Genomic DNA, 12,238 nt, shown 5'->3' on the forward strand with positions numbered 1-12,238 from the left:
TGTGTGGCTGCATTAAGATTCTATCTGTCAGGCGATGTCAGAGGCGCTCAAATAGTTTGCCTTATCTGAGCTTTTTTATGGACACTCTACTGCCCTCTGAATAGGCCTCTGCTGCCGTACATGCGGTACTCTGCTCCGACTGCTTTATAGCCGGCCTCATCATCAAAGCATTTCCTGCACGGCAGCCATTTTAGGTGTACCGCTGCTGCCTCCAGGAAGCCGAGACGAGCATCCTTCTCCACTCTGTTCAGGACCAGGGACAGCTTTGCAATGCGCATGCGCGGAGTAGAAAGCGTGGAGGCACATTGCCTGCTTTCTTTTTCCCCCTCATCACCCTCCTTCCCTCTCGTTTGTGCCCCTCCCCTCCCTCCCCTTGCATCCGCAGCAGGCACTGGCCAATAAAAGAGAGAAAACACGTAAGCATCGACGCGGGCTCGGCGCAAGCGGAGGATGCTCAGTGGGAAGCGGCAATCATCTCTCAGCACCGCTCGCACTGCTCACTTCTTGCCAAGCCACCGAGTGCAACCTGGGCCTCTCCACCGACCCGACCCCGACTCTCATTCACACTGCGGCCGCACTCGAGGTGAGGAGGGAGGGGGGACCTAATTTGGAAGGTCAGGTTCCATAGTAGGAAGGTCATCGCTTCAAGAGCAAGATGTTGGATCCGTCGTCCAGCGAGGAGGAGTCTGACGGGATAGTGGAAGAGGAGAGCAAAGAAGTGATGGCCCCCCAGGCCGGATCCCGCATCTCCCCGAGCAGGACCAGCGAGAGCTCCGGCGGACTGGCGCCCAGCAGCGGCCGCAGCAGCGCCCGGCCGACCAGCCCGAGCCCGTCGGCCGCCAGCGAAGAGAAAGACGACCTGGAGAAGCTGCAGAGGGAGGAAGAGGAGCGCAAGAAGAAGCTGCAGCTCTATGTGTTTGTCATGCGATGCATCGCTTATCCGTTCAACGCCAAGCAGCCCACAGACATGGCGAGGCGACAACAGAAGGTAAGCTCCCCCCACGCCGCCTTCTCGCGCTCCTCGTCTTCCGCCTATTCCCTTTTCCTCGGCGCAAGGGCATCGTTAATAAGCACATGCTGCTGAGACGCCTCCTCTTTCACATCGCAGATGTTGTCATTGATGACCTACATAAGATACAGTACGAACGGGGGGTGACGACGGGAGGGATGGGCCTACCGGGTAGCAGCAGGGAATACAGCACCCCTCCAGGTTGTTTTTGGTGCAAGAAAAAAAAAAAAAATCACGGAGCATGAGTCGGAGCATGATGAAGTACAGACAAAAGTGTTGCACATGCACAAAGCTCCCGTGTGAGATCAATTGTGTAGCCCAGAATGCAAATTCAGTGTGCAAGGCCAAGCAGAAGAAAGCATTTTGGACTGAGACTTGTTGCCCTCAGCAAATGTAGATGAAGAATGCAATGAATGAAGCCCTCCTCTTCATCAGTTTGGCCTCCCAAGGTGACTTTTAGGCTCAGACCTTTTGAGGTAGCCTTAATGAGCTTCCTTGCTCTCAGATGGTGAGTTACTCTACATTCATTTCATTGCAAAATGTTCCACTACCCCTTAATGTGCCTTTTAAAAATCCATATATTTGTACGTATCACTCACGTGGATTCAGGTTGCTGCTGTGCCTGTGATGCTGACTGAAGCCAGAATTAGGTCAGGACGTCCTTACGCTATTATATTAAAGGTCACCACAGATAAACCTATAGTACATAGTTATTTTTTTTTTTTTAATCTTGCGCTGACATTCACACTCAATGTGGAATTTAAACTACTGAATGTGAATGTATCAATCTACAGGAAAAGCATTTACCAGTCCCCAGGTCTTTTCCACACTGTAAACAACATTACAGAAATTATACTTGTGGCTCTTGTTTGTATTTAACCTGTTGTCTTTTTTCAGAAAGTGTATGGTCGACATTTTCTGCTGACTCATGTACAAGTGCGTGTGGGAGGCTAAACCACAGCGTTTCCATTTATTTATTTGTTTGTAGTCCCATTTGGCAGAGGTTACCGACAGTCTAATGCATGCTTAGTAATGCACTTTTATATCTGGCAGTTCAGGCAGCCACAATCCTTTGGACCGTGGGTGAGTGAATACCTGAACAAACAATCCAATGTGCAGCGCAACCAGACCAGAAAGTCTGTCGACAGTAAGGTTGCACAAATTCCTTTGGTCCACATTTCAAGGAATAGATTATTTTTTAGGACTAAATATATATAGCCCTTTTGCAAGAATGAATGGAATAAGGCTTGCAAAGTTTCTGAAAATGTCAAAAATATGAAAGGAGAATAATTGCACGGAGACCAATGCAGGGTATTAAAATATGAGCCAATTATGTGTCATGTCATTGTTAAGCAGTCATTTCAACGCAACTCAGTATTTGTCTAAAAGTATATTCTTAAACGCGCATTCCTCACAGCGCAGTCCATGCAGCATACTACATTAAGGCTATTATGGATTAGTCACAGAAATATGATGAAGCAATTAGTTTGTAATGAAACGACTGAAAGCCAAAGCAAAACATATGGAGCGGCTCTGTGGTAATCTGTTATTAGAGGGTCTGGCACGCAGGCAGGAGTCAGTGATGGACTATCACAGAGGAACAGGCCGGGCTTCAAAGTACGTCAGCCCCACTTGTGCGTCTTCAACATGCCGCCGTAACCTTGTGAAAGGGCGACGCGAAAAGGAGAAATGGGCTTTTGAAGGGCGGCGGAAATATGTTTCCTCCTGGTAACCCAGTGGCGTCTTCTTGTAAACGGCAGCGTGCCACTGCTGCCGTTCAAATGCTCATATTTTATCTGGGAACTCGTGCTTACGTTCAAGCCTAATTGTCTTGGGACGCGCTTAAACTAATTGCACAATTTACATTAAAGGATTTGCTGGGAGCAAAGGATTGAGGTTATACATAGATTGTGTTGGTGATGAATGTGATTGTGTCGCCATTATTTGATTCCTTCCTCCATTTTTCATTAACATTAGGAAGCCCGGTGGAATTGGACAGTGTCTAATAATAAAAAAAGTATTGTTCATGACTGGACACGTGATGCATCTTAATAACTACATCATTACATTAGCGTGCCTTGCAAAGCTTATTGTTTGCGTGCATCATGATGAGTACGGAACCAGCTTTGCTCTTAAAGAACATTGTTGTGATGTCACTATAAATAGAACTTGTAAATCTCTCAATGAACAGCGGGTTAGTAAAGTCGGAATCAAATCGGTCAAGAGCAAGATAAGAAATCATTTTTGGGGACTGCTGAGCAGCGCATAAAACACGGTTTACAATTGAACAATATTTATGAGTGTCGTGGGTGATGGATGACAGTGAGGGTCAAGTGATGAGTCAGGCTACTTCTTTAATCTGAAATACCTCAATATCATATGCATTGAGAATGAATATTATTGAATCATGTTTTTTAGATATTATTACATATATATACATCGACAGACTTCGCCGTGCTTTATTTATTTTTGGGAAGTAGTAGAACATTATGAAAATGTCATATCACTATTGTAGCGATTACAATGATCAGTATTGTTACGATGTTGCAAAGGGAAATTACAGACATGCGCCAAAATGCAGCAAGTTTTATTTGGTAAACAAAGAATATTAAATCAGAAATCCTATAGTAATTTTATAGTTTCATCACCACCGCAGATACTATTTGTTATTGTGTGTTAGCAAAAAATGTAGTGGAAGACAAAGTTGCTGGGTTGTTTTCAATACACAAGGTGTTATACCCTTTTTTTTTTTAACTGGTTTGGTCCAAACTGATGTGATGGCCTCAGACTGATAAGCTTATGACAGTCGAAGATCACAGTGTAAAGCGGGGGTGCCCACACTTTTTCAGCCCGAGAGCTGCTTATGACATGACCGAGTCAAAATGATCTGCCGCCTTCAAAAAAAAATACAAAACACATTATTTATATATATGTATATATATATTGAGAATTATTATGTACCGTACATGCTGGTGTACCTTGCATGACTGCATCACCCTATATAGCACAATACAACAACAAAAAATGTTTTGCAATTACCTTACTCTGATGACTTGCACTGAATGGAATCAGCCAGGGACGCATAGTCCGGACAGTAGCTGCTGATAGCCAGCCTCAAGCAGATTTGCAGCAACAACAATCCGCCCATTCGCTCCCTTCGGCGCGTATAAAACAAGTCAACTTTTTTGCACACTATGCTAATACTACCAATATCGCTGTCTTGGTAAAGTTCAAGAACTGTTTAAAAAAAAAAAAAGCCGCAGAGTGAACAGGACGCTGTGTGGCTGTGCGTGACGCAGTATGCCGGAATGGCAAAAAAGTTGACTTGTTTACGGATTTTACGGTGCTTCGCTCCGCGTCCCTTTCAAATGCATCATTCGCGCCACCCCGCACGCAACGGCGCCCGCCCCCGCGAACTACATTGACTCCAATTGAAACGCACCGCCAGAAACGTTCCCAACGCAGTTGGTGTGAACGTAGCGATACAGTAGTGAGGACGGATGATAGGCTGGTGATCTTCCCACGATGCCTTTGCGATCGACCGGTCGATCGCGATCGACGTAATGGGCACCCCTGGTGTACAGCATGAATAGATCACAAATAAGTTTGGGATTTTCATTCCTCTCCCAAGTATGATTTGTTATTCCCGTAAGTTAGCCTGACCCAATCATCTCCTAATAGAGCGCCTCTTGGCTCAGCACTTTCTAAAAAGCATCCAGCCTCTCTGAGCAAGGGAGACTCTGTGATGTGAATGTGAAGTAGAGTGAATTCAAATCAGTGCTACTTGGATGAAGGTTGCCTCCGCGGTGCTGCGCATGGAGAAAAAAGACTTTGGAACTTCTTTCATGTCAACATTTGTCTTGCTGTCATTAAGGTACAGCACGAGTGGTGCGCTCTCATTTTGTTAATTAAAAAAAAAGAGAGAAGTTTTCACTTGTCTTTGTGAATTTTCGACTATTCTGGAGGAAATATTTCACAAACCTTTTCGGCAATCCTTTTACCGGTAGTCTTGTTAACAACTCAAATCTCATCTGCCACAACATGAGGTATACCTTGACCCTTAAGTAACTCAATATCATGCCATGCACCATTCCCTGACAGTGGCAGCCAAAAATTGATAATCAAGTTATCTTTGCAAAAGTAATTTCATTTCAAATCACCTTTGTTTTACAATCACATTCGTTTGTCAAAGTGGACCTAATATTGTTGTGTAGCTCAAACTGAGCCTTATGGTCCATCTTTTGACCCATCCGATAGAGACGAGACTCTTCAGTGAAAGATCTTGCAGGAGTGTTTCCTTTTAATAAATGCGTCAAAGGGAAATTCACCCGCCGACATAATGGATTCATCTTTGCTGATACATTTATCCCGTTTATGTGATGTGATATATGAATCAAGTTAAGCATGGCATTTCGGCTAATGGATGAACGACAGCTAATATAGTAAAAGATTGGAACTAAGTGAGACGGGAGATAAAATGGCAAAACAGAGAGAGGCAATGTATAATTCAATTCAATTAGCAATGATTGTGTGAGTGAAACTGCTGCAGAAACAAAGATAATTGCATGAAAATGCAATAATGTTCCTTTCTGCCTCGTTTGGATCTTGGCTCAGAACTCCCTGCGCTTGTGAGGATACTCCAGCTTTCTACTACATTCCTAAAACGTAGGTTAACTTAATAGTCTTCGATCTTAATACTGTTGATGTGAGTGATTGCTTGTCTTTTTTGCCCTGCCTGTGATTAGCTGGCAACCAGTCCAGGGTGTATTTGGCCTCCTGCTCACATAATTACAATATCAACTTATCATTCGATAAATAAAATGGACACAAGGCCTGGGGGCCAGATCTGGCCCGCCACATCATTTTACATGGCCCGCAAAAAGAAATCGCGAGTGTCAACTTCGGTGATCCTCGCAAAAAAATTCTAATTGTCATGCATAATAAACTTTCAATTTTTGCAAGAACATTTTGTTACCCATTTTACAGTACTTGAACAAACGATTCTCCTTGATTTCTGATTCCAAAACTAGCAACCCATGAATTGGTTGTGTGTACGTATTAATACAATGAGACGATTTCACCGTCATAATGGCCCTCTGCGGGAAGCCGTAACTGCAAAGTGGCCAGCATCAAAAATTAGTTTGACACCACTGGTTTAGATACTTTATTAACATTCAGTCGTGGTGCTTCTTTCCCTCTCCTGTCAGCCAATTTGATCACTGATGAGGGAGGCGGGACACGCACACTTGAGCCAGAGACAGATGGCACTAAGCACAGTGAGTTAGCGTACTCAAAGCTAGGTTTTCCAACGGCTGGACTTGCACAATCACAGAAAGTTGAGTGGCATAAATGGAATTACTTCCCAAGCCTAACGGTATGGCAATGTGGGAACGTTTTGGATTCAAGCCAGATGAACGCAGAGTGCTTGCTAACATAAATAAGCTGGCATGTCGCATTTGCAATGAAGAAAGTCACAACGCAACAAACCTCAAAGTCCATTTAAAACACTTGTCATCCAGTTTCTCCGGCTGGGAACAAAAAAACTCCATTATATTTATAACTAGCTTATTTGTCAAACGACGTATGTCGTCACCACAATGAGAGCGCAATGCACAACACTCCATTTTGACAAACTGTGAAAAAAAATGTCCATTCCTTTGCAATACTCTGCCACAAGAATGTTCATTTAAATGTAAGCCCCCGCCCCCCTTCCAAAATGGTTACAAATTTGCATTCCCATTGGTCGTAAGTCAGAAATGGACCAAACCTTAGAGACTTTATTTTGAAGTCAGACGTCACGTTAGCATACCACGCAAGACTTCTGCAACTCTTGCGAGCCTGCAGCATACCTTACAAAAGCTCACTTTAGCAAGCATCAACAATCAACACGGCACCAATTTCTAAATAATAATATATAAAATATAATATAATATAATAAAATATCTAACAGACTAATTCAACTCACTAGGTTCAAGTGCAATTACATTGTGTTGCTTTTTGCATAAAAACACACAACACTCTCACAAGTTGTTTCGCACAACATTCTTCATTGTCCAGGCACGTCTATTAGTCTTCCTGAAGAGACGAAAGTGAGCAAGATTACATTGGAACAAGTAGATGGACCTCATAAAGAGTCACATGAGAGACAGTGTCAGTAAACGGGAGCTCATGTGGAATGATTTGCATTATTAGGTAAGAGCTTTAAATTGAGTTCTGCTTACAAAAGGCCATCCGTTGACAATAAAAGAGGCTTTCCAGTCAAGGTCAAAAGTGGGTTTCGTATGATTTAGCATCATTAGCGACACAGATTGTTCATCTGTGCTTCAGATATGGATGTGGTTCAGGAAGACGGTAAGCCTAAAAGCAGCAGAGGTTAATCCTTTACCTCCAGTCTGCGCAGGCGTGTCTCATCTTATCTCGGAAAAATAATATAGGGATTCTACTATTTATTGTGTAACAACATTTCCCCAAATATTTTGCTTCCAATTCTGCCAATGTTAGATGCACTTTTGCCTTCATTATTCAGATGATAAAGCAGCAGTGGCTGATGAATTGAACACACCGGGACACTGTTGTTAGTAGAAAAACAGCAATCGAAATGAAAATGTCGCCCCGAGGAGCTTTTGCAGGACAATTTAGGATTTGCTGTTTCTCTTTTCATCCCTCACACAACGTGCGAGTGCATCTGTGCGCCGGCCGGCTTGAAAGCTGCATCTCACATTCTGACGTTCGCCCCGCACCGGTTGATTTCTATTTCCGTTGCGCACGTGTTAATTAAACCTTTATGTCCCAGCAGAGCCCACGTGATCCCCAATGTTAGATGTCGACTGCAATGTTTTTTTTTTTTTTTTCCTGCCCAACCTTGAAACGCTGACCAGAATAAAACACCGTTTCACGATTGAGTAAATCCATGAATCTTAAAAGGAGCTTAAGGTTAGTTAGTGTGTCCGTCCTGGCTGATAAATCTGCACTCCTCTGTCAATCCTCCTTTAGAAATTGTGACCGTATACAAAATCGAATTGCACATTCTTAGTATATATCATAAACAAAGAGAGGAAACCATGCACCGTGATGAATCAATGATGTCAAGGCAACGTGCTGCTTGAAATGTGTCGCATGTGTTGTACAAGCCCACAAGCATTTCACGCACTCTTTTAAGGCAAATAACAATAACTACATTGTCTTGTGAATTTAGAGGCAGACAGGTTCATAATAAGGCTCGTGGCTTCTGAGTTTCTATTACTGCTGAGAACCATTTGGATGTTGCTGATACAAAATACAGTACCGTGTTGATATAATACTCGCAAATGTTGTCATCAAGTACTTTAATTGATTATAATACATTTTCTTGAATGATTTATGCAAGAGGGCATTTGTTTTCATTGGTGTTTGTTTATTAACAGGATTATGCAATAATTCATTTCTCCGAAATGCTGTGGAAGGCTGGCTCATGGCCAAAGGAGGAGTGTCGTGGATGTTTGATTCAGAATCTGCATAAAGAGGATTGTTCTCTGGATTTCCAATTTATTTCTATTCACTTTTTGGAAACTTTCCTTGAATTCTTTAAATAAGTCCCATACAGAAGTTGGGTATCTGCGAAATAATTAAGTGCTGCTGCTCATTAGGATTGGCCTTGGTTGAAGTCTGCCCTTGACTCGAAGGCCTTCTGGCAATTAGAACGACGTGCAAATGATAAAACATGAAAGTCATCATTAAGATGCAACCTGTCAAAGTACATCCTTTATCAATGCCATCTTTCCTCTTATGATTCTCTGTAAATGTTAAAAATTGACTGCAGTTGGCACACAACTATAAGAGAAAGAAATTGAATTTGTAAACCAGATGTTTGTACTGCTAATTGATCGATGACATAAATGTATAAAATCAATGTGAGATTATGAACAGGGCCAGAGAAGTGGCCATCCTTCCTGCTTGAAATGATTTTTTTGTCTCACTGCAGTAATTGCTTCGATAAGAATAACTTTTTTTTTTCCTTGCGAATGTGTCTGCACAATGCTGAGAGCGTTCTTCATTCTTTTGTGTATTTTGTCTCAAACTGGACTCGTCTTTTCAACTGCTGCCTACTTTTCCTTAGAATCGATGGCATCTCAGAATAAGATGTTTTTGCACTTCTTGATGACGCAAATGGCCATTATCATGAGCGGAGAGATATCCTCTCCCTGTCCCTCCCTGAATCATTTCTATGCTGTCCTGTTGCACGAAACATTGCTTTAGTTGGAAAAAAAAAAAAAAAAACAGGCCATGAAAGGACTTGTGGAGAGATGCCCGAGCTGTGCAGAAATCATTACTGCAGTCCTCGGCTCCCTGGCTCGGGCCTCAAGACGGCAAAGAGCCACCTGGGGGGGCAGCATCAGCCTGCATCTCTGGTACAAACTCCGGTTCACTTTTTTTCCCCTCCTGCTTTGCCAAAAAGTGATCACACACTCCTCTGCAGACTATTTGAACTGAATGCACACAATCATCTTGTTGTAACTGCTGGTGTTTGTTCTGTATGCAGAAAGAAACTTTGATAGTGCTTAGGCGATGCTATATTATCCATTTATCCATCCATCTTAAAGCGCTTACTGCTATCCTATCACAATGGCGTACGTATGAAGTGTCAACGTGTTGTACAATTCACATTGCTTTCTTCGTCAATGCCGCTAATCACACTTTGAGTATGTCAGCCGGCTTGTGACGTCACTGGCTCGGCGTAGGGCCGGAGCTAATCATTTGGGGGCTAAAGTAAATAGAAAAGAAAACGCCCCCTCCCCTCTACTTTGTTCCACTAAAGGTGAGTTATGTAATTTTGTCCACTTTGTCCTGCCTTTGCAATCAGTTATCAGAGCTGGGCATGTCAAGCACAAACCTTGCATTTGAATAAATCCTCTGTATATATTTTTCAAATATGGATCTAAAATATGTCCTTCAATAGGAATAGATGTCAGATGTTAACAAACGCCGCATGAGGGGGTTCTAATTTCCTCTAAATATTTGAAATGACTTCATTTTAGCCAGTTGTATAAACTAATGTGCAACATGTAATTATAAACCTCTTGATCTCCTTCCCCAGACGTCTTTGATAGCTTTGTTTTGCCATGACCTTTTCAGAGAGCCCTGCCGATTTCAGCCTGTAAACCACGGGAAGTTCACATGTCCGTGCCATTTATGTCATAGTTGTGTAAGGGCTCATTTTCTGCTCGGTAACCGCGTGACTGAAGACCGGCGCCGAGCAGGATGGGTGCTGTGAGGGAGTGGGTGGTGTGATGATGGATGTCTGTTACGAGAATCGGTTTAGATGGTGGCGAACGCGGCGATCTCCTGTGAGCTTCGCCAGTGCCGCGACTTGTAGCATGACAGCGCAGCGGAGGATGCAGACACGCGACGCGTTTGCCGTGTGTGTGCAGAACCCACACCTGGCTGTTTGCTGACCCTGACGAGTGCCTTTTACTCACACGATGCTGCCTTTGTGTGCCTTTTGCTGCAAATGAACGTGGCTGTGTCTCCCCGTGGGGAGAAATAGCCCGAGCACCTGCCTTTGCGTTTCTGTAGTTGTGTTGCCACGGTGGTTTCGTGGCATTGGGTTTGCTGTGTTTGACTTTGTGCAGCTGTCGTGTACTCGTGCTGTTTGCTCACGTGATGTATGGATTGTGACTCAGGTGCTTTGTGTTAAAAATCAAGAAAGGAATCAAAAGGCAGCTACCTTGGGAGCAATAATTGTTGTCCTCGTGCATGAAGAAATGTTACCCAAATTGAGCTCCCACAAACGTTATTCTCTTGAAGACTAAAGCAGGAAACACACATACCAACATGTGGGCATAATCTGAGAATTTTTCTCCCCTTTTTTTTCTCCGTCTTTGGACGGTTATGCTGAGTGATTATCCTGTGCTGTGGTTACTTCATAACTGGAGACTTCTCTGACCAAACAAAGCTTTATTGAAGACGCATTTCTTTTCTCTGGCTTTTGATCGGACCTGAATTTTTCGGCTCTTTTCCGGTGTCAATTGTATATAGTGTTTTATGTCAATTTATTGGCTTTATTTATTCATATTTTATTCATATTTTATATATTATTCATGTCTATATTCATTAATACATGTACCACAGCCTTTTATTGTTGTTGTTTTATTTATTGTATTGTAACGTGCTTTGTTACAGCCCTAGCTGTTATGAAATGCGCTATATAAATAAAATTGTATTGTATTGTACAATCCAAACACAGAAAACGCTACTTTTATCTTAACTTTGTTAACCCTGCAAACATTTCAATACAACTCTTGTTTTAAATCTCATTCTGGCAAATTGAATGTTGTGGTGAATGATTAATCTCGTTGTGGATATTGACTTTTATCTTCAGTATATTTTATGTAGCAGTGGTTTTAGATGAAGTTGCTTGGGTATTTTTGTTGAGTTTTCTAGAAAGATTTATGGTTGCATTTCCCGTCTACGGTTCTGCTATCTTGTAGGAAATTAATTCATTTGATTGTTTAATTAAATTTATTCCTACTTCTGTGAAACACCTCACAAATAAATGATAGTTTATGTACAGGCTTAGCCTATACAAACTAAACTGCAGCCTCCTAATTTAGGAAAGCACCATCAAATTTCAATGTGATGTAACTTCAACAGGAAGCTTGCTGTGAGTATGATTCAGCACACTACACCCAGGCTGCGTTATACACTTTACTCATTTAGATAATTTATCCACCCGTCAAAGTGCTGCAAGGACAACCGTGTCACGTAGCCTATAAGCTGTGGGGAGTAAAATTCGAAAGGGATAAATTGATAAGCGCGCAGGGCTGGATTAAGGTGCACGGGAGAGTGCACCATTCAATTTGATTCACTTTTGCCCCTTTCAAAGAATCAGATGCAGATGTTTAACTAGACCAAGCACAACCTTTGGCTGCTTACCCTTCTGCTTAAGGTATGGGCTGAAATAACACGAACGCACGTGATCTGCTGCAGCTGCTTATAATTGAATTAAGATATAACTAAATGTTCGAAATAGGTCATGGTGACTCACCTAATCACAGGAGCATCCGGTTTAAGGCATACAGTCAAGTAGTTCTGAACGGTAATAAAGTTTTCCATGCATAATGCCCTTGCCTGGCTCCCCTATTGATACGCGGGGGTGATTAATGTTTGCTTCACTGCCGCAAATGAATCACTGGGCCCTGCTGCAATCTTGATAACAGCCATAGAGAGAGAATCAATATGCGCCAAGTCGGA

General features: G+C 42.6%; 1 protein-coding gene across 10 annotated transcripts in view; it reads left to right on the forward strand.

Annotated features, from left to right (window-relative positions):
* Positions 1 to 283: 283 nt before the first annotated feature.
* cadpsb (Ca2+-dependent activator protein for secretion b) overlaps positions 284 to 12,238 on the forward strand; it is a 72,073-nt gene continuing 60,118 nt past the window's right edge. For 5 of the 10 annotated variants that reach the window (XM_086040721.1, XM_086040724.1, XM_086040725.1 and 2 more), the window contains exon 1: positions 286 to 988. In XM_086040721.1, the coding sequence (XP_085896847.1) occupies positions 656 to 988 (333 nt within the window). In that variant the 5' untranslated portion in view covers positions 286 to 655. Of the gene's footprint in view, positions 989 to 12,238 lie in introns of all 10 variants that reach the window. The other 5 variants (XM_086040729.1, XM_086040730.1, XM_086040723.1 and 2 more) reach the window with 3 other exon arrangements.

The sequence above is a fragment of the Filicampus tigris genome, chromosome 9, assembly GCF_054856515.1.
Source record: "Filicampus tigris isolate MCC_2025a chromosome 9, RoL_Ftig_1.0, whole genome shotgun sequence".
NCBI classification, from domain to species: Eukaryota; Metazoa; Chordata; class Actinopteri; order Syngnathiformes; family Syngnathidae; genus Filicampus; species Filicampus tigris.